This window comes from Amblyomma maculatum, chromosome 1 (genome assembly GCF_055883805.1).
Source record: "Amblyomma maculatum isolate TAMU_Amacu chromosome 1, ASM5588380v1, whole genome shotgun sequence".
NCBI classification, from domain to species: Eukaryota; Metazoa; Arthropoda; class Arachnida; order Ixodida; family Ixodidae; genus Amblyomma; species Amblyomma maculatum.
Window position 1 is genome coordinate 181037015 of NC_139344.1, and position 24840 is coordinate 181061854.

General features: G+C 43.4%; 1 protein-coding gene across 7 annotated transcripts in view; it reads left to right on the forward strand.

Moving 5' to 3' along the window:
• The window catches only part of MYPT-75D (Myosin phosphatase targeting subunit 75D), a 218730-nt gene extending 193949 nt beyond the window's left edge, over positions 1 to 24781 (forward strand). For all 7 annotated transcript variants that reach the window (XM_084589721.1, XM_084589718.1, XM_084589719.1 and 4 more), the window contains 8 exons: positions 721 to 824; positions 3150 to 3274; positions 3378 to 3503; positions 5387 to 5462; positions 8483 to 8600; positions 9160 to 9271; positions 14607 to 14909; positions 20109 to 24781. In XM_084589721.1, coding sequence (XP_084445847.1) covers positions 721 to 824; positions 3150 to 3274; positions 3378 to 3503; positions 5387 to 5462; positions 8483 to 8600; positions 9160 to 9271; positions 14607 to 14909; positions 20109 to 20447 — 1303 coding nt within the window. In that variant the 3' untranslated portion in view covers positions 20448 to 24781. The remainder of the gene's footprint in view (positions 1 to 720; positions 825 to 3149; positions 3275 to 3377; positions 3504 to 5386; positions 5463 to 8482; positions 8601 to 9159; positions 9272 to 14606; positions 14910 to 20108) is intronic.
• Positions 24782 to 24840: the final 59 nt, after the last annotated feature.

The window sequence follows — 24840 nt, forward strand, 5'->3', positions numbered from 1 at the left end:
TTCAAATATGGAAAGAAGTGCATTTCTTCGCATATTCGCGGCTGACGGTTTTAAACTGCCGACCCCATTCCGTGATCGCGCACGCTACCGAGTTCACGCCGACCGCGACGGGCCGTGCCCTTGGGAACGAATAAAACGTGCTCTGGCGCCAAACAGGCATTTTTTGCTGTATAATAATAATAGCAGTAAAATACGCCAAAGAGTTGAGGTCGTCGGATTCGCCAGCAAGTAACGAGCTGGCGGGAGCGGAGATCGCGGCGATACTGCGATGCGTGCGCGCGTCCAGTTCCCGATGCCGATGCCGGGAGTCTCCCCCTCGCCCATCCTCCCTTTTTTTTCTGCGTTCCCAGCCATGAAGCCGCCAGTGGCGCTCGTGCTGCTACGACGCTGGCGCCATCAGACAGTAGCCTTCGCGGGAAAGGCGACTTTAAAGGGGACGGTGCAAGTCGATCCCCACAAACCTTGTGCTGGACTGTACGGCTACTGTAGTATGACATCGTTATTTCACTGATCAGACACTACTCTCAATGTACTGAATTTATATCATTTTTTTATTGGTGCCCAGCATCCTATGAAACTTGATTGCAGGTGTTCATAAGCTCCAGCATTTGGCTGCTGCGCCCGAAGTCGCGGCAGTCCACGTGGTTGGAATTAATCTGGAGTGACTCAGAGTGAGACACTTGTTGTGCCTTAATATCCTAACCTGTCTGCCTCTTCCAGGGGTGCCGACCTGCTAGCTGTCAATGCCGACGGCAATATGCCATACGACATTTGCGAGGATGAGCCGACGCTAGACTACATCGAGTCGGAGATGGCCAAGAGAGGTAAGCCTTTGTTGTTTTTATTTCACGGCTTGAGAAGTTTTCTTTAGCTGGCATCAATTTGCCAGGTTCCTTAGACTGTAAACCTTCACCTAACCATCAAAACTAAGTGCATATTTGAAGACTATAGACATCTGATAATATGGGAAATCATCAGGAGATGCCCTTAGCGCTCTGAGAACTAGGCCCATTTTGTTGGCTCAGTCAAAAAATGAAACTGCTCCACGATGTTGGGTAAAGATGGTTACGCTTCATTTGAAAAAAAAAAAAAAATAATAATAATAATAAAATAATAATAATAATAATAATAATAATAATAATAATAATAATAATAATAATAATAATAATAATAATAATAATAATAATAATGCAGCTCCTTTATCTGTGAGGATATCATAAATGTGTATGGGAAGCAGGTGCATTTCAGAAATACATTTTGTATGTATGTTTTTTTATCATGACTACAAACGTTTAATTATGCCAAATGCAGTGTATCACATGTAAGTGCACCGTCCCATTTATAGCTTTGCATTCTGCACTGATTTCTCAAACTTTTACGGGGGTTTTTGTTCAAATTATGATACTAACGACTTGGCTTTGCAATCAAAAGTGGAGCCACCTTTGTTCATTGATTAACTTTGGGGTGGAGCATATTTGCTTGACCGAATGTAATAAACTTATTGACTCATATCAACACATACTTGAATGATGAAATAGATGAGACAGCTTTTTTTCAGCCAGTATACGTCAGTGTTGCTCAAGCTTACCAATTCTCTACACATTCAGTTGACTTTTTCGTGAAGTGCTAATGAAGCTGTCTTGGCCATGTAGTTGTGGTAAGGTGCCACCCACGCACTGTTTTCCTCGACTCTTCATCTGTGCCAGAATGTTATGCACATTAATGCGTATTTGTGATGTTATATAGGCCATGCATAAAAACTAATGTGCAAATAAAACTTTTCTCAGTGCAGTCGCTATTCACAGAATGTTCTTTAGAAAATGGATAATGTAGGTAGTTATTTTGTTGCGATGGAGGTATGCGTTTCAAAGTTACAGATTATGACAGTATGCTGAAAACACTTTAAGCCGTCCAATTTCATTATCCTTGTGGGAAAAGCCGTTCCGTCTTTGTCCTGCTTTGGTAGCCATGCAGGAAGCCACAAAACTATGCCGACTTCACACAGGTTGACTGGCATGACTGGTGTAATGCAGCTGTCTTTAATCAAGTGCAGTTTCATGGCAACAAGGAAGGTCACTACAATGCCAAGAAAGCTGAAGCAACAACAGCGGCGTTGCTTGCAGTTATGTGAACAATATGCACCTGCTTTACACCTTCTATTATTGGCTGCCATCAGGCCAGTACCTCAACCACTAGCATGTTGCACCTCGTCTAAAATGTGGAGCTAGCAGCGAAATTAAGACAGGGAAAAACAACACAAGAAAACTAGGTGGGCTCCAAAATAGTGATGCTGAAAAGCAACTGTGCATTGCATACTGTGGCTATATGGATGAAACTATGCAACTGGCCAGGGTCATGAGTGATCACACTGCAGTGCATCGAGCTGCAAATACCAGTGTGCACAAATGCTTGCGGAGCCGTTGAAGCAGCTCCTGCCAGTGCACATGCATACGCGACAAAATAACCACTCTCTATACCTACCAGGCGAATTTTTATCCACTTGAAATTAAAACGCACCATGCTTAAACTGGTGTCTAAATGCGCTATTAAGACAACAGCGGCACAGCTCTTTCCAAGGCTCTTTCCAGTGCTGATTGCTGACGTGTTCTGTACTGAAGTTCAAGCGAAGTAGAGGACGCAGTGAAGCACACTGACACTGACTAGAGGATGAGAAAGGACCTAGACGTTTGGTGAAAGATGAGCCATACAAGCAGCGCTGTGGCAGAAGCGAGGCTTCCAAAAATTTAATCACAGGATTCACGAGAGCTTCAACTGTTTCAAGAAAGCAAGCATTGCTGACAATGTGTCAGTAACTAGCACAGGGGTCGACCGAACCAAGGTTGTGACTGGATAATATAGCCCTGCTGTGTGAGTGTGCTATGTTGAACGTCGGCCACCAGTTGTTCAACTTTTATGCCCTTTTTTCTGATGGCAACTTCAAGCAAGAGTAGCCCGAAAATGAACATTTTTTTTTAATCTTGAATGTTGTCATACGTTTATGTATAGAAGAGAGATGATACTTTATGAGCATCATTGCAAATGGCAAGTGTCACATTGCACATGGATATTTTCCTGGTGCGATTTTTCGAATAATTTCTTCCTATTTACCCTGTCATCCTGGCTAATAAGGTGCTCTTGCTTTGCCCCAGGCATCACCCAGGAGATGATTGACGAGACCAGGGCAGCCAATGAGGTGATGATGCTGAACGACCTCAAGAGTCTGAGCGAGACAGGCAGCGACTTGGAATTCAGGGACGAGCAAGGTGCCACACCTGTAAGTTTGCCTCGCTGCTGATTTGCTGCCGATGTGTACATTTGCATCTGTTCCAGGAGAAATAGCATGACTCGATCATCACATCCTGGTTTTTTGTTTCCAGTTGCACATCGCAGCAGCCAACGGATATGTGTCTGTGGTAGAGTTTTTACTAGACCAGCACGTGTCCACTGACGTGTGCGACAACGACCAGTGGCAGCCAATCCATGCAGCCGCCTGCTGGGGCCATGTGAGTGGTGCATGACTCTCTGCTTCTTAAAAAGGCATAATGCAAGGCAATGTTCAGTCCCCATCTCACAGGAGCTTATGAAGTGGGGTGGCTTTTTAAGCTGCAGCACAGCGATGATTATCTGCAGTGGTGAGAATACTTGTATTCTTTACCAGTGCTACTGATCATGCAGTTCTAGCGATTACGAGGTGCACATATGCAATCCTTCATGTACGGTGCCTGCATGACAGAACTTACTAATCACACATCCTTTTATGCAAATAAAGTGATGGATGAGCTCGTGAAAATTGTTTTAAAATGCGAGTGGTCTGAAAATGTGCAACATACCGCCTGGTTGAAATGGGGCACTTCCATGACACCTGCTTCATCCTAAGTGCCGAGGGCTTCTGATTCACAGCGCACCAAGACGCTCTTCTCCACGTGCTAGAGTGAGAGTAGTTTGGTTTTCGTATTGACAGTGAAAACTGTATTAGACAAGCCGCGGTCACTGCGTATCATTTCGGATCCAAGCCTCAGAGGCATTCAGTGGCTGAGTCCAAGTTAATGGATTCGGCCTTGGTCACAATGTCTGAGTTTCCTTGGAGACAAAGTGCAAAAACATCTGTGTACTGAGTGAGATTTCAGTGCAACTCCAGGTGGTCAAAATGAACTCAGACCCCACTTCTGTGACGTATCATAACTGCCCGCAGTGTTTCAGTTGCATGCTAGAAAAGCAACCACTCAAACTTGACGTGCAGCTGCGGTCAGCATGACTGTCACTTTTCAGCTTGCTGGTGGCTGTATTTAAAGCTCCCACTGCGCTGATGCTGATGAAATGCAGTAATGTCTTCTTCCTCGTGCCTCATCTTGTGCTGAGTGTGCAGTTGGGGCAGCCTCAAGCTGCCCACCAGGCTCACAATCCTGCTGAGTTCATTTTCTTCTCACAAAATGCTGTGTAATGTGATGTAGCCTAGCTATGGCTCCTGATGCCTTTGTATAAAATTACTGGGCATGTAGAAAACTGCCGTAACATGCATTTTAATCAGAGTGTGGGTGGCATATGGATTGATCGAGCATCGTCCTCCAAGATATATAATTGGGCAAAATATTATTAAGTTAGGTACTAAAATACTGCCTCAGATGGCTAGTTTAAAAAGAAAGAATTTTTAGTGTTTAGGAACTGCTGCAGTGACATAAGACAGTGAGTGGTGAGGGGACGAGACTATAGCTATCATATGCATAATTAACGCTTTTTTACACAACTTGCTCACAAAACTGCCTTTAGCAAATGGGATTAGCATAGCAGAGAATTTGATGTCATTATAAAATGTTCTAACCCTCGCACACTCCGGTGTTTGGCACCGGTACTATTGGCAGCAAAAGTTTATTGGATGTGACTTCACAGGAGAAAATTATTTCACCGCAGTCACTTAATCCAGTCGCCTGAAGTGTGTCAAGGCATGAGGGGACGTGCATCCTCTATCCAGTGGTAACAGTACCAAGCGACTGGCCTTAAGGCAGATCTACAATAAACTATCCCTTTTTCTTTTTTTTTTTCTGAGAACACTCCTAGAAACTTCTGCTGCTGGTTAGTATATGTGTTTTGCAGTTTATTTATTTTCATTTTCACACAAGCCACCTTCTGCACTCTGTTGATTCAGTGCACGCTTATGTGTCTGATAAACAACACTGAATGATGGATGGTGGGCGCAAGCTTTCCAAGGTGTAAAGGCAGCAGAACTTTGCGACTAATGTGAAAACCATGTTGGTCCTGTCGTTGACTTGCCAGCCAACTGCCTGTCTGCCTGTTGCAACTCTTTAGGTTCTCATTATTTTTTTAGCCCTCTGTGGTATGCTGTGTGGTTGGGCTGTTGCTTACAGCCTCATTCCATTTCGTGTTGCAGCCTGATGTACTGGAAATGCTGGTACAGGCAGGTGCTGACCTGAATGCACGGACGAAGAATGGCGAGACACCTTATGGTGAGCTAGGGTTTTGTTGCTTTGTATAACAACTTGCACGTCCCATATCCTCCATCCTAGTCACATGTTTGGACTGCTTGATCTGCTGCTGTTATCGGGAGCATTGGCACCTGCAGCAACATTCTTAGATAGAGACAGTTGGAAAACTGTTGGAAAACTGTGCTGGCACGCCGCGTTGCGAAGTGGGCCCAAACAATCGCCGGTCCGGCGTTAGTTGATCGCAAAGCGACCGCACTGCCCCTCTCCCCCGCTGTGGTAGATGGGTGAGGCCATAGTACTAATACGGAGGCGGAAATTTAAAATACTAGTAGCCCTTTTCTATTAGCAATGCAACGGATAATAAAATTGTATTTGCGTTTTTAAACACACTTTTGTATGCATATGATAGCCACCGACGCGTCTGAAGCAAGGAGGTTGCAGATGCGGCTCAAGCGGGCCGTCTGCTACCTGCCTGCCCAAGATACGCCTGCAAACGCGGTGGCGTTTCATTCGTACAAAGATGTGTTTAAAGAATGCAGGCACAGTTATATTTTTCATTGCATTGCTGAAAAGAAAGGGTTAGTAATATTTTAAAATTTCTGCCTGTGTATCAGCTCCATGGTAGAAGAACAAATGGTAGCGTAACTCCCATAGAAGCCTGCGTGTCGACTCTGAGCGAGGCTTTAGTTTCCCAGCGCCCCCTGCGAACTGTGAGGCACAACAATCACGTGACGTTGCTTGTGACGTCACTGGGACGTGATTTTGGCGGGGAATTTGATCGTCTTTTTACTTGTAAACGAAAAGCAAGGCCAACGACGACGGAGGCAGAACGATGCTCAGATAAGGCAGAAAAATGGACACCGTAACTGTTGAGCCAACTTGACATGGATTTCTACAGTCAAGTTTTACGTTAACTGAAATGTTACGGCATCTTTAACCACCTTATCATAGCATCGTTCTGCCTCCGTCGTCGTTAGCCTAGTCTTTCGTCGCGCGTCATGTAAACGCATTCTGGGGCTTCGGCAAGCACATGGATAGAATCACATGGCTTGAGGCATTTCACTAAGGGCATAAATGAGTGAAGCTGTGCTGCATAGAAAGCCAGGCTTTATTAATTCACGATTACTTACATGGACGATTCACGACAATGAAATCTTTAAGTGTAGGAAAGCGACCACCGCTCATTCGTCACGGTCTTCATGAAATCCTCGTGATAACAAAATGACCTGAGCGTAGGTCTCCAAACGAGACGCGGTGAGATTATAAAAGGGTAAAAGATCTTGCTAACAAAGTATGTACATATCAGCGTCAAAGAACAACAAAAACAAACGAACGGCATAACGCTAGCGCTAGAACGCCAACCTGTAAGAGCTTAGGTAAGCAATTCAAATTGGGATTGCTAGTATTTAGAAGTTATTGCGTCTGAGAAGTGAAAATATCTACGATATAGCTTCGCTCCAATAAATCTCGCCCTGTTCATGATTCCCATATTTTACTCGCGCTTCATTTGCCACTGAAAGGAGTCAATGTGAGGTTAGAAATTTACAACTTAAGCATTTAACATGTTCATGAGAAAGATCCCATTGACAATAGGAACATCACTGTAATAACAGCTAAAGCACGTTCAGCGAACGTTGGTGCGGATACGACGCAGTAAGCAAAACACGCAGCAAAGGGAGCGGAACGGAAGGCTTTGAGCAATGCGACACGCATCTTGAGGGCAATAAAATCTCACCTTCACCGTTCAATTAAAACATGCAGCAATACGCCGCTCATGCAGACGTGTATCCGTAAAACAATTAAGCCACCACTTTTGCGACATGCCTGGGAGGCCGAGCCGAACCGCCGAGCTGTGACGCAGCATTGTCCCATCGTCCGGAAATGCGCACATGCAGCGGCAATCAGTTTCTCATCGAGCACACACAGTCTTCGCCTTGCTGTAAAGCTCTACCACAACCAGCATAATAAAATACTGACTGTTTGTTACAGATAACCCACTCTGTACGCAGCGCGCAACGATGAACGTTGAACCGGGACCGATGACGCACCCACTCCGCGGATGAAAAAAGCCGCCATGTCTGAGCTTTGGGCAACTACGCAGCGGATAATAAGTGGCCGAGAGAGGCCGTTAGAAACAAGTTAAAATATTATTAAAAATGTGACACGTTTTTTCTTACACAAGAAACAAAAACTGCATTCATTCCTGAGTGAGAATATTATGTTTACTTTCTAGTTCTTTGGAGTTCTGGCAGATCTTATTTTCTGTGCGTTAGTAATTTGCCTCACAGTTCGCAGGAGCCCTCATCATCGAGTTGATGCCGCTGGCAGTAGGCAGCTGCACGCGTTTTCTTCCAAGTTGCGCGACCAGTTGTACATTGACCTTGTCAGCTCTATGGCCTCACTCATCTACTGCAGCAGGGGAGAGGGGCGCTGCGATCTCTTTGCGATCAACTCGCACCAGATCGGCAATCGTTTTGGCCCACTTCGCACGGTGCAGTTTTCCAACTGTCTCTATCTAAGAACGTTGCCTGCAGGGCAATTCTGTGCTGTCCTCTGTGGCTATGAAAACACACTTTTCATATTCTTTTCCACATTGTGAAGGCATTTCGTTCGGTTTTGCAGTGTAGAATCAGGCATGGTTATACGCCTGAAGAATTGTGGCTTGTGTTGCAGGATGCCCACATTTTATTGCCCAGTTTTCCTTTAAGCTCTGTCTAGAAATACTGTAAGCTCAGCAGAGAAGCACTATTCTCACGGTATTCGTGCGCACTCGCAACACTTGCTCCTGTTGGTGTAAACGCACATCGTTTCGAAAGTTCCCGGTTTGCTCCACATGCTGATGCGGCAACTGTCCTTGGTGTCTGGCTTGTGGCGATGAGCAAGGAGCCTTCCCACACAGTGACTCTGATGTGCTTCCTCTTTGAGACACCTACTTACAGCTCACTGTGTGGCCAAGGAGCATTTGAAACAAACTCTTTGTCCCTGAAGTGGGAATTTCAATAGTCTGGGAGCGGACAGTTGATGGACATTATTACTTGCAGATATATGTGAAGACCCTGACCTCAAGGAGAGGATTGTGCAGCTGCGAAGTGAAATGGAAACAAAAAGGGCCATGCAGCCAAACAAACTGCGACGTTCACAAAGCCAAAATACTCGCAGGTAAGTGTTCTGCTTCTCTGTGGGTCATTTGTGTTTTCCTCGCAGTGTGTCCATCATCCAGTGACAAGGTTACTATTTTATTATCTGTTTTTGCATAAAGTGCCAGTTAGGTTTCCACTTTGTACAGTTTGTATTTAAAGTTTCGTTATCCATGGTGGTGGTATACAAACCAAGGGCAAATGCTTTATTAATTGTAAACTTATGAGTGCCAAAAATATGAACGAGAGGTGTAGTTCTTTTTCCTTAGTTTTCCTGTGGCTGCACACAATCTACATAATGGTTTTCATGTTCGATGCGGAAATACAAATCATTTGGTTCCTGAATGCAAACATATTGAGGCTTGATATGAAAGAATTGCAGTGTGCCATGGCCTTACCTTGATTACAGCCTACAAATCCATTGTATTTGTAATGTATTATGTATTATGTAATTGTATTATGTAATTTTCATTTTGTGTGGCTTTAGATTGTATTGCATTTTCAGTGTCTCTCAGGATCAGGAATTTACAGCATGTCAGAAGTTGTACTGACTGCATTCTTGTTAATTCTTGCATCTGCAGCCAATCGGTGCGACGAACAAGCATCCGTGAGAAGGGCATGATTTCTCGTCGAGAAGCCCGTGAGGAGGCTCGGATCCGCCAAGAGCAGCAGGCACCGCTGGGCAAGGATGAGGTGAATGCTCATGTGTTTTCCGCATGGCGATTTTCCAGTGGCTGTTTGTGGTGCTAGTCCAGTATCACGTATGTGCTTTCACTATACCCTGGCACTCTTTTTCCCACACATGCACTGCAAGTGGCTGGGGATCTGGGGGGAGAAAGTCGAGTGAATGTTTTTGGGCATCTCTGTGCACACATATGCAACTGCCATCAGTAACAGGTGCACTGTGACCGTAGCTTGAAAGCTTGTTCCATTCCAGCCAACCACATTTCAGCCAAATAACTTTGGTCTCTCTACCCAGGACTATTGAGGAGGGTGCATGTGTGCTCCAATTATGTATTGTGCTGGCCAGATTTCTCATTCATAAGCATGGTGTATACATGGGAGCCCATGGCTAGCTAAGCTACCTTGAAGTCAGCTGTCATATGTATACAGTGCATACAGTGTGCAGTTTAAAACCCCTGATCTTACCATCAAGTCCTGATTAAGGCCTCCTCTTGCCGCCATTCAAAATCAGACGCAAACTGGAGCCAGAAATATAAGTTCGCGTCACATATGACTAGGGCCTGGAACTTTAGGTATTGGCCTAAACACACCTATACCTAAACGGGGGATTATGGCATTTGTTGTGTATAAATGCCTAAACCCAGAATTTCGGTCCTAAGTGCCATTTTGCAGTTTTTAAAAAAATGTCCAAGTGTGGTGAAAGGTGTGCGTCAATGCACACAAAAAAAGGCGCGAGTCTCGCCAAACATTTTTCTCAAAGTGTAACTGGTTCAACCAAAGGGGCTATGTAACCTCCTTGAGTCTAACCCGACACCGGAACCATCGCCTCAATGCGCTCCATCCTGCCGGGGACCGTTGCCCTAACGTGCGCAAGACTCCGTGACTCGCACACAAAATTGGATTGGTCCTTTCATCCATTGAGGATGTGTTAAAACTCAGGTTTGTGCATACTTTAAGAGATTAATGGCAAGTGCCACTGTATTGCATTTGCAGCAGAAGGGGGATGGCTTTATGAGCATCGGCATTTGTGGTTCTGAGTACTAGTTGGTTTTTAAATCTCCTTTGTTCTGACATGGCAATGCACGTGGGAGACTGAAGCGCTACCTAGATGGTGTGGGAATTAAGAAATTATTGATGAACGGACTCTGATTAGTCAAAAAATGAAAAATTTGGTGACCACGGTGGTTTTGCTAGTGACGAAGTCACGACAATTCCTGCCCTTTTTAAAACCAAAATGTAGTATTGCATCTATCAGTGTATGCTTTCTTGAGAATAAATGTTGTGTTATGGTCCGAGAAACCTGCCATACATAATCTACCATTTCCCATCGACCTTGGTATAGCCCTCCTGGCAGTTGTCGGCATTCTTACTTTTAATTCTTACTTTTAATCTGTATCAGTCTGTTAGAACCCCAACCCATGGCACCAACATCCTCGATTTAGTGTTTGTCTTTATGTCAATCTCTCTTGTGCACTAGCGGCCTTAATGATCACAACCTGTTATTTTTTGATTTGGCTATTTCCATTCCTACCTGCAAGCCATCTTTAAAATATATTCGCAACTGTTAACAAAGCCGACTATGTGCAAATTAACCTTGAACTGGAAGCGTTTTTTTACCAGTTTTGTAAAACTGCTCACACCCGAACAGTTAATAATAACGTGTTACTTTACAAGCAGAAAATACTTTTGCTCATGGAAACATATGTCCTGCTTATCTGCATTCGCAGTGATGCTGATAAGCACTGGTTTCCTAATGGCCTTTGACAGTTGCTAAGAAAAAAAAAAAAAGTGGCTTTTCCGAGCTGCCAAAAAATTCCGTCTCTGCTTCCAAATGTGACAAGTACTTTGCATGCCTCCGGGCTTATACAAGTCTTTTGAGGCACTCCAAAAAGAAATTTTTCCATTAAGACTTGCATAACATCATTTGGAATAACCCTAAAAAGTTCTAGAATATCCTGTTACCAAACCGTAACTCTCAAAATATCATGTTGCATGACCAAGATGGCTCGCACGTCCATGCAGATTGCTGCGCGGATGTCATGAACACCTACTTTTCTTCAATTTTTACTCGGGAACCAGTCCTTCATATATCCAGCTATCCCAGCTGTAATTTTAGCCAAATGCCTCCGATTTCCATTGCAGTCGAAGGCATGACTAAACTCATTGATAACATGAAGCCGTCAAGCGCTCCCGGGCCGGACAACATAGGTAACTAGTACCAAGATTCTAAAAAGTCTACTCTCACCTGGACAAGAATTTCTTCTTTTTTGCCAAACAACATGGATTCTGCTCTTAATTTTCGTGCGACACCCAGCTTTTCGATTTTACTACCGACCTTCACCTGAACTTAGATTCCTCATTTCAAACTGATATCATCTACCTAGATTTCTCTGAAGCCTTTGACCGGGCTCCACATAAACGTCTTATGACTAAACTATCCCCTCTTTGTCTAGATCCCTTAATACTGTCATGGAATCAGACCGCACCCAGTTTACTATTATTGGCAGTCACCGCTCCACAACCTCCAAAGTTATTTCAGGCGTACCCCGAGGCTCTGTCTTTGGACCACTCTTATTTTTAGTCTTTATCAACGACCTTCCTGCAATTGTCTCCTCCACAATTCGCCTTTTCGCTGATGACTGCGTTCCTTATCGTCGCATAACTGCTCCTCTCTAACCAGACGCTCCTCCAGAAAGACCTTGATATAATAGAAACCTGGTACACCACCTGGCTGATGAAACTAAACATATCCAAATGCAAATATCCCGAAAGCTTTCTACCTTCAACTATTCATACTCATTAAGCTGCACTGCCATTTCACAGGTTGAATCTTATACCCCTGTCACACGAGCAAATTTAATGTCATTCGTATCGAATGACATTAGCATCTAATGTCATTATTCCCATGCTACACGAGAAAATTTAATGTCATTAGGCTCGAATGACATTCTTCATCGAATGAGTTTGGGGAACTCATTCGCATTCGATCGCGAACCGAATGTGTACTCTTGACGCCAGACACGCAGCAGAAACATGTAACGCAACAACATATTCCGCGCACACTGAAATTTAAAAATTATATTTCTAAAGTTTTGTTTTAAAACCTGTTAATTTAGGTGTAAAATTATTAGCACTGCAGACTCGCGGAACGGCATTACTCTCGGTCACAGCAGTGGTCCAGTAATGGCAGCGACTCACGATCATTTTGGGCTCTGTGTTCCTTGGTAACCGCATCTCCCCGTATGTTTATCTCGGAACTATTTAAAGTTTTGACTGAGCGCCTCACAGTTTGGACGCCAATTGCATGCTCTACGCGTCTCCGTGCGTCTCCGCACTGTGTATCCGCGCTCCGCTGTGTTCAGCCATATTGTTTGTTTACATATTTCGGATTTCTGGGTGACTCGATACTTGGCTTGGATTTTTATGGCTAAAGTGCTACAGCACAGCCAAAAGTAATGTTTTTCGCTTGAATTATCGTACAGAAATGTTTTGATCAGCTTTAAAATGTTACATAGTGATTTCAAACGCCTTTTATGCGCACTGATGCTCCTTAAGTGCAGCATTTTTTGTAGCTGATCGTAATTGCTACCATTTGCGAATGACATTATATTTTACCGTGTAGCACCGAAAGAAACCGAATGACATTCGATGCATCGAATGACATTCGATTCGAATGACATTAAATCTGCTCGTGTGACAGAGGTATTATCGATACTTAAGTGTTATCACCGACAAACTCAACTGGTCTGAACACATCATGAAATTAGTAGCAGAGACATCCAAAACACTTGGTTTCATCAAGCCTTCCCTTTCTTTAGCCTACAAGGTGTACATTAGACTGAAACTTGAATATGCTTGCGCAATATGGAACCCTCACCACCAATATCTAATTGAATCACTTTTCACGTCATTTTCATACCTAGGTTTGGCCACTGGCTGATAACTGCAAGTTTTTCATTAGAAGAATATTTCAAAATGAATGATTTTCGGCAGTTCAATGTGATTCATTATATTGAGATTTAACTGTATTTGAAACTGGGAGCAAAAAGAACCAGCACGCAGGAAGCTGGTTCTGCTGAAATACATGGCACTCTAAAGGGTTAAGGGCGCTCAGTGCATTATATTTGTTAAGTGCACCATGCACACTGGTATGTAAATTGACAATTGACAGATTATGTTTAAATTATGAACGGGAGTGAGGCAGACAGCAGCAAGACAACAGTTAACACCATTATGAAGCTGTTTTTGACTGCACTGATATTATACTATGCAGTTTAGATGCCAAGCAGTAAATATATTGCTTTACTGCACTAGCTGTTTGGGCCACTTTCAAGACATTTGACCCTGACATCATGGGATCATAGCATGCGTGCCTAGTAGTTATGGCAATACCTAATTGCTCACTACCTTGGCAAACAGTATGGAACAGTGCCGGAACAGTGCTTGAAACAGGAACTTTTTGAGCACCACTACAAATGTGAGTGCAAGCAACAGCTACATGATAATCCACATCGGCGTGCCCATGAAGTGTCTCAAAAGTGTCAGCAGTGATCCTGATGTGGAGGCTTGCAGTGCTGAAATGAGGCAATGGCAATAGTACTATAGGGAAATGTGAGCTCGTGAAGCCAAAGCCTCCAGATACAAGATTGGCAGGCCACAATGGTGCCATTTGAGCTTTAAGCAGGGTCAGTACCAAGGCTTTGCTTGCTTGATCTGCTCAGGCTCTCAAAGATTGTGCCAGTTTCATTGGTTGTTATGTGTATGCATAACAGCCTCAGTCAACAGCACTGTCATATTGAGGTGGCTGTAAGCAACCAGCTAGTGCTGAAATTTTCAGCATATTTGGTGGCTGCCTGGCGATTTCTTTATGTACAGTGTATTGAAGTAGAATGTGAACTGCTATAAAGTGGTTTTGAATTTGAAAAGCTTTTTTTTTTACTTGAGTGCCTGAGAGCTCTAAAAAAAGACTTGTCAAGTTGAAAGAGCCTTGAAAACATTGAATGATGAAAGAATGGCTGCTTTCACATAGTGGGCTAAATGTTAAATATCCAAGTCAAATTTTGTTCAAATTTCTTCCACTGCTATATCATTACCAAACTTAGAATGGATCCTCATAATGAGGGCCAAAATGAATTTTTGTATTAGCATCATTAAATACAGGTCTGACTAAATACTTATCATTATTACCTCAAATTGCCATATGCCTGTCGTGGTTTGTGCCTAAACTTGTCACATTTTCGATTGTTCATAAACTTCTGCAACTGTGTTAACACAGGTTGTGAGAAAATGAACTTATAGACCCTAAGCAAGTTGTATCATTTTTTTTTCTGCATTTTCTCCCCAGGATGAGGAGGCGATGCGAAGGAAGTCTGAAGGTGACGTAATGAATGGCGACTCTGGCTCACTGACAAGTCCCGGCAGTGATGGCGAGCGACCAGCTAGCACAGTCCCATCTGTGCCACTGTCGTTGGCACCTGCAACAGTTGCTGTGGAAGTGGCTGGATCGAGTTCACCGAGTCGCTGTGGCTTGGAAGGAGTGCCCGAGCCAGGGTCATTGGGTTCGCTAGCCCCGATGCCCCCGCCGTCATACTCTGAGGTCTCGCCAATGCCAGCAAGGCACCAGGGGGGCGCTGCGGAGGCAGTCAAGGTGTGTGCTTTTGCAGCTTGTAGCTGTGACAACACTTTATGCATATCCTCTGCATTTTGCCTTACTGTGGATCATGGAAGCATCAGAAAAAAATTTAAACGTCTAGCATTTGACTACTTGTGGTCTCCCCTTGCAGAACATTTTTAATCAGACAATTAAAATCTGAAAAATCAAAATAGTTATTTCTAAATATCTAACCATAATAAAACTACAAGCATATATTACTATGCTACGCACAACAAATCAATATCAAGCATTAGAGTAAGACGAGCTTGTGGATAAGTTGGTTTGCGTGGAAACACACAAAGGAAGACACGCAAGGCAAGGATAGATGCTGCAAAAAAAAAAAAAAAGAAAAGACACGCACATGTTAACATCGCCTTTTTAAAGAGGAAGGTGGGCAGGAAGATAACATGAATCTGTGCAGCTGTCAGTGATGATCAAGGCGTCAATGATCTGGACATAGTCATGAGGGGCTCAGAAAAAGGAATGACTTTAATCATGCTATAGCCATCTTCAATGAACACAGTGGAGGGAGGGTAGAAGCAGGCTGTTACGAGATTCGAAGACGTCAAACTATGTAAAAACGACAGCTCTGTCCGGTGCGGAAAAGCAGGAGGCTGGCTTGCGTCGGTATTCATGGTTGGTGCAATGGTCTAACTTCGAAGCTCCAGGATTATAGAGTACAGCATCCCAAAGTGACTCAAGCTAGGAGGGGAGCCATAGTGGAGGGCTCTAGGAATTTCGATAACCTGGGGCTCCTCTGTGTGCGGTGACGTTACACTGTACACAGGTGCCTTGGTTTTTGCCTCCATCGAAAAGTGGTCATCGCGACAGGGATCAAACCTGCATAGAGGATGTAAGCCAGATTTTTAAACCAGCACGGCTCCACCTAAATGAATGGCTTGATGGAATGGTTTAACCACACCTTGAGTGACATGCTGTCCGTGTACATGGCTTCCTCCTTACCATTCCAGCCTGATGCATTGGAGTGTACAACTACCTTTGAAGCATCTAAGCACACTAATGAGTGCCGTTAGCTCACTTCATCTTTGGCATCCAGTAAGCAGGGACGTCAGAAATCCCGTTTCGACTCTACCTGCACTCTTGACAGCTTTCTACCTGGCTCTTGCGCCTGGCTTCACGTGCTAGCTACCACACCCGGCCTCTCTTCCAGACTTCTGCTAAAATATTATGGGCTCTATCCTGTCCTCAAAACTTCTCTGGTCTACCACATTGTCGAACCAGTGACGCCAGTGACTCATCTCTACCGACACAACCGAGAATATATTCATGTGTGTTGCGTCAAGCAGTATTATGACCTGTGTGTGTTGTTATTGCTGTGAATCACCGGGATGGCTTATTTTTAGCCAGGGGTAGCAGCCTCAGTGCACGGCGCAAGATCGATGCATTGACCAATGCGGTGGAAGCTAGGACTATTGGTTTGCCAGGTTTTCCTTGCCTGAGCACAAACCTCATTACACCTTGTTTAACACACTCACACCTTCACTTCAGTAGTAACATGTTCATATTCATTTGCAGGCTTGAGTTCTTCTGCAACATTGCCCAAATCAATAACTGCTTTAAATTCTTTTTCACTCGTTTTGCTGCCTTTTTTATTTATTTATTTACTCTTGCTCATGCTGTAAAGTAGACTTGATACCCAGAGGCTGACCATTCTGCTCGCTTTTTTTTCCTGTGAATTTCATCTCGCGGTTTTTGCTGCCGTCATTAAGCATGGAAACTGAATCTAATTGCTTCGTGTAGCGCGTGCATTTATTCGCGACATGAGCATGATCTGCATCTTTGTTACAGTACGTCATGAAGTGGCATGACAAAAGCATAACTAGCTGAGGTATCCTATCTAGAGGGTGATAGTGGTTACAGCTTAGCATGATCCACTTCTGCGGGGCATCACTGCGCATGCAGCGTTCGCCTTGAGCGAGTTGCATGCTTCCCGGCGACACACACACCTGCCGTGTCGGCACCGGTCGGGGTGCACTCACTGGTGGTCACACACGCTGTATTCGGAGCTTGCAATGCCACCACCCCACTGCTGCTTTCGGTACCACTCTTGAGATGATGCCTGGTGAAGAGCGCATGCTTCACTAGCTTAGTGCAGCATCTCCCACCCGCCCAAGTTCTTTGCATGTAGTTCAGTCAAACAGTGTTTGTGCATAATTGTGTTTCGAGTTGCCTTTTGCTCGAGGCCATGATAACAGATTAATAATATAATTTCCATTCAGGTGTATGGGCACACAGTATGAGAAGGAAATATAAAAGCAGTCAAATCTTATATGCACCGCAGTATGTATCAAACAGTGCGGTCAAAGGCAGGATAAACTTGTGCATGTTAACTCTAGATTATATGCCCAGGAAGAAGAGGAAAATCAAGTCAATATCTCGGTAAGAGCAAGTTGGTTACTCACCGTGAAAAGCATCCTGATGAAACCTGGTCAATGAATAAACACCCCTTATGGAAGTACAAGCGGTGTAGCTGTCTTATTTCGGGTTATTCATGTGTTTCATTTTTCCGCATTGTTTCAAACTTTGAGTGTAATGGTAACCAAGGTTTGCATTCAAAAGCTAGTGCCAAGGTTATCACGGTTTACAGTGCGCATTTCTGCTGTGAGAACCTATATATTGACTGACGTAAGTTGCGAACCATCCATGAGGGTAACATTTTTTATTGCCGAGCAATTTTCGGCGCACACACTTTTTGAAAAATTAAGAGCGTTTGTTTCCTTCCTTATTCAGTGTATGCAGTGCTTGCACTCAGTAGCTAGCTGCGAGATGCACGCTAAATTCGAAGCTTGTGCTGAAATTTACAGAGATGTGGAGCTATAGCACATACCCGCAGCCCATTTCTGGCGTCAGAAAATATAAGCTGCGGCTTCTTCTCGAGCTACCTCGCTTGTCACGCAGTCGTCGCTGGAAAAATATTTCTTTCAGGGCTCAGTCATGATTTACGAAAGTTGAAATCATAGCCTATCGGAGGTGCTGAGAAAAAAAAAAAGTCAGGTGCTTTAAAATGGTCACATCAGACTGTCATTGGTACCTTGTGCCCAAACTAGGTGCTCGGATGCTACGCGTATAAGTTGAAGTGGAAAATGGGGCTACACGAAAGGTGGGCTGGGTATTCTTATACTATGCGCATGAATGCATAGTGCTACCGCGAGTGCCCATGACCCCCAGATGAGTTGAAACTTTTATCAGTATTCGTGTTTGTTCTCTGAGTCTGTGTCGAGCGTTTCTCCTTAGCCCTTAGTGGAGCAATTAGAACTGCCTTGGAACCCATCGTACTTGCCACACAACGCCGTCAGCAGCAGGTTGTTTCATATACCAGACCAGCCACAAAAGAAGGGCCCTTTGTATCGCTCCTTTACAACACCTGCTCCCAAAGGGCTTGTATGCTGTCTGTCAAAACCGTGCATACCTTCACACCACAGGACACTCACACGTTTATTTTAATGCAGTTTTCAGGAAGCGCAACCCAGCTAGCGTACCTTCCGGATCACCTCAAGGGCAGCCTGGATTTCCAGTGGTGCCTCCTATAGCCCATGAAAGTTGCGAATCGAATCATGCTAGCGCATGCGCATTGGCGGCACACGGAAGCTGATCACAGTAGCAAATTGCACTGTGATATAACTCCCTATTATTGACATATAAACGAAACGTGGGCAGTGGCAAAGTTCGTGATTTGTAAAGCTGATTTTTCGCAGAAAAGTGATTTTTTTTTTTTTTTTTTTTCAAGTTCACGGATCTTCTGGGTTGTCCGATTATTGGGACCATTTCCCAGATCTGCAGAGTCCGAAAAAATGGTTGGCGACAGTATAAAAGATGAGTTGAAGTCTCATGAGGCATGTAAAGGTTGCAGTAAGGTAACTGCTGTCTTTGTTTCAAGCCAGCCAGACTTCCAGTAACAAAAAGAAAATAAGAAGCAGTTATATTGCAGCTTTCATATGCCTCATGTGACAACTTGTCTCTTGCGTTTCAGCCACCATTTAGCTTTTGAAGGTTTCATAGGTGAATTCCATGCCATGGTTCAGAATGTATTGCGCACCATTCCAAGTACAAAGAAACGTGCATCCAAAATTCGTTGTAGGCGCTTGAATGTTTCTTATGTGCGGTAAGGCGAAAGCCTTTTTTTGGGACTCTGCACTCCTTTGTTGCTGCTGCTTTCTTTTTTTTTCCTTGCTCCTATTTTTTAATTTTTTTTTAAATTTTTGTTTTTATTTTATTTTTTTTTTTTTAATTTTTATTGTTTTCTCCTCTTGACTGACAGACAGTTTTTGATGCTGTAATGCAATGACGAGGCCTGACATTAAAGCTTTGCACCATATTTTCATGTTTTTTGCACAGTTTTGACGTACTCTGCACAATTTAAACGTCCGTGAGTGTTTTGATGTTTTCTGATGACATCCTTGGCTATTTTGATGTCGGATTGACTTTTTTTTGGCTCTAATTAATTAATTACCCCACTTCAACGAAATTTTGCATACAGACACTTTTTTTTTTCACCCTCTACCATACAGCCATTCTTTTATCTATCAATTCGTTTCTCGACAATGACGGTGCAACACCCTCCACAGATGCACAGATCCTGTCCAGACTCATGAGACTATAAAGGCTTTCACCTTAAAATTTGGTGTCTTTATTCTCTAACCAGTTAATCAGTTAACATGATTCATGTTTTCCAATGTCCACCATGACTGGTACTATTGCTATACTGCAGAAGCCATCTTTTTATCTCGGAAAGCCTATTTTTAAACATTAGTATGCGGGCTTTCCTGAAACACTTGGCAGAGCAAGCAGTGAATGTAACCTTAAGTAGTTACTGGTGTCAAAGTTTTTCAAAGTATGCGGTAGCGTACTAGACCTTTTAACTTTTGGACCAGACTTTCTGACTGCGTGCTATTGATAGCTTCAATGGCTTTTTGAGTTCATTTAAGTCATAAAGCTTGTTTATATTTTGGAGGATTCAATTTACTGAAATCGGCTCATTTACTTAATGAACGAAAGTATATGGTGGCTTGCAGTTTAGTTGTGGAGCACGGCAAGGTGGTAGCTTATGAAACAAATGGGGACTTATTAATTTTGGCAAGTGCCGTGGTGGCTGAAGGGTTCAGACATTCAGCTACTGAGCATGGACCCGTTGAAGAAAGGAGTGAGACCCTGGTATGTTATTTTTGGATGCAGGTGGAAATCCATGTGACCGTAAACACTCAACAAGCATCTGTGGGCTTCTCACCTCAGAATGGAACGCTCTCGGATTTGAAGAAACATCGAGCTGACCTCAGGAACAGCCGAGGCTCGCTCACCCTGTCTGCTTCTCAGCAGCAGGAAATAGTTGGCAAAATGGCGGCGTCTGCCACAGCAATGGGACAGAATGGGCATCAGCACCATTTTAGTGCCACTGTGCGAAAACCAAGCTATGAGGCCCCTCCATCACCATCAACATCCCTTCGACGCTTCCGTAGTGACCCCTCCGAGATAGTGGGTGAGCCACATCGTAAGGACTGTTGCACTGTCATGTGATGATGCCAAAAGGACAAGAAAGAAGCTATTTACATTTGCTTTTTGGAACAAGTTTGTAAAAGCAGTTGCATTCCTCTACATTGCCAGTGTTGCGATGGCGCGAAACACACTGCTAGTGCTCGCGACCGCAGTGAGGTTTGTGGTGGGAAGTTGTTCTGGTTAAACAGAAAAGCTAGTGATGACACACACCCCAGGTGTGCATGTGCCAACATAAAATATATGACATGGTGTACCATCAATGCTTACCCTCCTAGAGGTTATTTAATTTCAGCTAGCATAATGGTGATCAAAAGCAGTTTTCCTAAATTTGTTGTTTGGTACCTTGTGATGGGCTTTCATTCAAACGAAACTTGCAGTGCATGCAGTGGATTGAGTCCGATGTGCAGGAAAATGTGCCAATGGACGTACCCTGTTTGCATTTTTATTCAGAGTGTAAATGTTGTACCAGCACAATTTTACAACGAGTGGATTTGTACCGGAGATGCTCAAAGGGAAACGTGTACAAGATATTCAACCCACACTGAGCACTTAAGTTCTTTCACTGGCACCAGTGTATGTGATCAGTCATTCTTGACCGTCTTGTTTGCATCGAAGCCAGACAGTATACAGTAGTTCTTTAATGGTTATAACCAGCACTGTAGCCAAGCACACTTCACATTGAGCGTAGAAAGGAAAGCCTGCTATTGCATTGTGCTAGTAAAGTCATTCCGTTAAGGTTATATTGCTGTTAGGAGGTGCTTTTTTGTTTGTTGCTGTTTCATTTCATACACAGCTGTTAGTGCCACCTCAGTGACTGAGGTTAAGGTCAGAATGCTTGTGGCTCATTGCAGCCCTACAGGTGGATGAAAGATGAATTTCTTGTGTACAGCAGTGAAAACTGAAATCAGTGTTTAAGGTTAGGGTGCTGGCATATGTTTTCACAGTGAAAAGTTTTGTCTGAACAAAATGGGCAGTAGGGCTACACTTGGGGGCTATTTGGACCGGCAGGGTATCATGAGCACTGACACATCCAGCTTTCTTTCCTCTGCATGTAGCTAAGGATATCACCACCTCAAGCAGTAACAAAACTAAGATGGCTCCTTCCAAATGGTTAATATCAGTACATGAAACTGTCGGTAGCTACGTCGCATATTGTTTCATAGCTTTGTAGCACCTGCATTGAAGGGTCATGATGTATGTGACTAAATGTTGTCAAGATGTGTGCTGTGGACTCTAGCACTCCTGGCATTGGATTCAGTGCTCTACACCGGTATTTCTCAATTTATTAATAAGCCTCAGAGAACCCCAGTGGCTTTTGAAAGGTGCTGAGGAACCCTGCATAGCTTGGCTTCCATCCCTTCCTGCCCAATATACATGCAAAAAGGAGAACACAGATGCATGGCAGGTCGAGAAAAGCCTAAGTTCAAGTAAACTGCCTGTGTAGATATAAACTGTCTGCAGTGAACAACTGCAGTAGAGTTACATAGTCCAAAAAAGAGTGGATGAAGGAAGGTTGAAGTTTAGGCATGCATGGGCTTAGGTGCTTGGGGAACCCTAGAAAGCACTGCAAGGGACCCTAGGGTTATGTGGAATCCGAGAGCTATATCGCTTGCTGCTGTGTGCTTCCACAGCCTCAAGAGTTCCTATGCACAGCTGAGTGACCACTTCAGCTGCACTTGCACTGGCTGGGGAACATACGAGATATTTTAGTGTTATATAAAAATTTTAAAAGACGGCACTTTACTTTCATTTGATAGTCTGATATACCAGCATTCTGTATTCATCATGTCATTTTAGTTTGGTAGATGCTCTCATGCTGAAAAATATTCTCAGTTACAGCACTCAGCAGCAGTCAACACGTTTGTCCAGTGTGGATGTTCTTGAGGCTCCTTGATTGTTTGAGAACAGAAAATTATGAGACTCGATCTTGTTGCATAAATCAAGATACAAGGGGCTTCAAGCAAAAACGCCATTGGTGATGGTGGATGGAATGACATGGGACAGAGCAATTTGTATTGTGAGCCTTCCACGGATCTTCCCTTTCTTTGTTGTGAGTTTGCTCAGGCAGATGGCAGAGTCTATGTATGTGTTTTTGACATTATTACAGCGAAAGGCTGCAGTGCATAACTGTGAAAAATTGTTGTTGCTTGCCCACTGTAGCCTCCATAGACAAATAGTTTCAGCTGTAATGTGTAATTTATGAGAAATCAAAAAATGTTTTTGTCCGGTAAATCTGCGACAACCCATGATAGCCCCAGTGAAATGCTAGCAATGTTCAACGCACAATGTTCGTACACATTTTGTTGATGTTTTTTCTGGAGCTATAAACGGGTTACTTTTATTCAGAAGCAAGGCTTCAGTGCATTTCAGGAAGTACTAAGCTTCATTTTGGTGCACATGAAACATGCGGAGTGATTCAAGATCTAGGGATAGCTACCCTAATGCTGCCACAATGTTTTCTACAAGTGTGATTAGCGGTAGCACTTGAACGGGTCATTTATTTGCTGCACGCACCATACCACTTGCTAATGATTATTTGTAACCCTCCCCATGTTGAGTGGCATGAGGAGGTATATACAAAGGATCCTTTTTTTTCAGTTGTAGCTTGCAAGATGTTTTGCATGCAGAACTGTACCAGTTAAAAGTTACACTCAAGTATATACTTTATGCATACTGTATTCTTTGTAGCTTTAGTTCAAGAACGCTGGAGCTGTGATGCACCTTGTCCTTTGTGGGGCCATTGCAAGGGATGAAACATGTTACAAACCCTTCTTTTGTTGAGTTGTCTCAAGAACTGTGGAAAGTTGGGTGGACATAGCGCACAAGAATTTTTGGTTTTTGGCCACAAGGTCTGGCTTGTTTTGATTGAATGAATAGTTTTGCAATATGCTGTTTTTTTTTTCTTTTTTTTTTTTTTTCAAAATCATATTGCATTTTATTGCCAGCATGTGTTTGTGAAACTGTTGAACATAGCAAAACAGCAACTAAGCAGTGTGCTCTGATATAATGTTATAGCCTCAAGCTTTATTTTATTGCGTTTATGTTGTGTGCTAATATCTAGCATGGCAGCGGTGTTTTTTTGTTTTTTTTCTTGAACTTCATCATTCCACCAAATAGAGGCACCCAGGTTTAATGTAGAAGGATGAAAATTAAGGGCCTATATTTTTTTTAGACATGTATTTCATTAATCTTTACATTTCTTTACTTCTCGTGCAAAGAAGAAAAAAGGTGCCTTCAGTAGAATCTTTTTCCCTCTTTGCATACAGCACTGAATCAAGGGCACAATATTTCTTTACTACGTGAAAAGGAAAAAAAAAATTGATATATCTTATTTTTTGCATGTGCTTTGGACATCCATTCACATTGTGTTGTGCAATACTAATTCGGGGATGACTGATATACCAGCTTTTCTGCCCAAAGCTGATTTGATGCCATGCTGGTTGGTGCCAATAAGCTGTTACCATGTTTGACGGGAGCAAGGGAGCTTGGGCAACTGCTGCCACATATTCATGTTTTGAGGCATAGTGTAGATCAGCTGGGTCGGTTGCACAAGGCAGTGTTTTTGCCATTGCTCCACTGTGCACTCTATTTCTGCCTCTGGTTTAGCTTCAGCGCTACCCGATGGAAAGAAACACTGCCTTACTGCAGCCACCTAAAGTTAGCTGCTGTGGAAGAAAGTGTGGTACCAATTAGCTCTAGAATCTAGACTGTGACATAACACCCTTGTTGAATTAACGCACATCTCGATGTCCTTTTAGCCGCAAGTCTATGCATGAGCCTACTCTGTATATATTGCTACTTGAAAGTTGCTAACAATGTCAAGGTACTGTAAAATTGATGCCGAAATGCTGCCAGCGTAGCAGCAATTGAGAGTATCTGCTACCAAACTACAGAGACTGAGGATTCAGCTAGAGACAGTTGTGGCTGTTGAAAGCTTTAAGTGAAACATAGTGTAGCTAATTTATATGGTAGCCACTAACTACCCAGCGTTTCCAAATATATTTTGTGATCGTATGAGTGGTTTCGAAGTATGGAAGAGGAGCTGAAGCTATTGTGCGAGGCCATATTGCACTGGCAAGGGATCAGAAGCCTTTAAAGACTCGGACTAGTTAGAGCTTAATGGAGACTGGCAGCTTAGACAATGTCTATGATAGCTGTAGCAATCATGTCAACGCATTTTACTGTCTATTTTCTACATTCTCTCGGTCAGCTTTCCTGTCAATGTGGGAATTTTTTCCCCTTGGCATTTACTCTGTTATGTGTCATTAAGCAGCTGTAGCAGAGCTTTGTTGTAACTTGTGCACTCATTTTTTTTTTCCCCAAAAAGGCTGTGAATAAAACCTGGGAATACTGTTTTTGTGGTGGCCTTTCTTTTTTTTTTTTGCATTTCAGGATTTCTATCTGCCAGTTTACA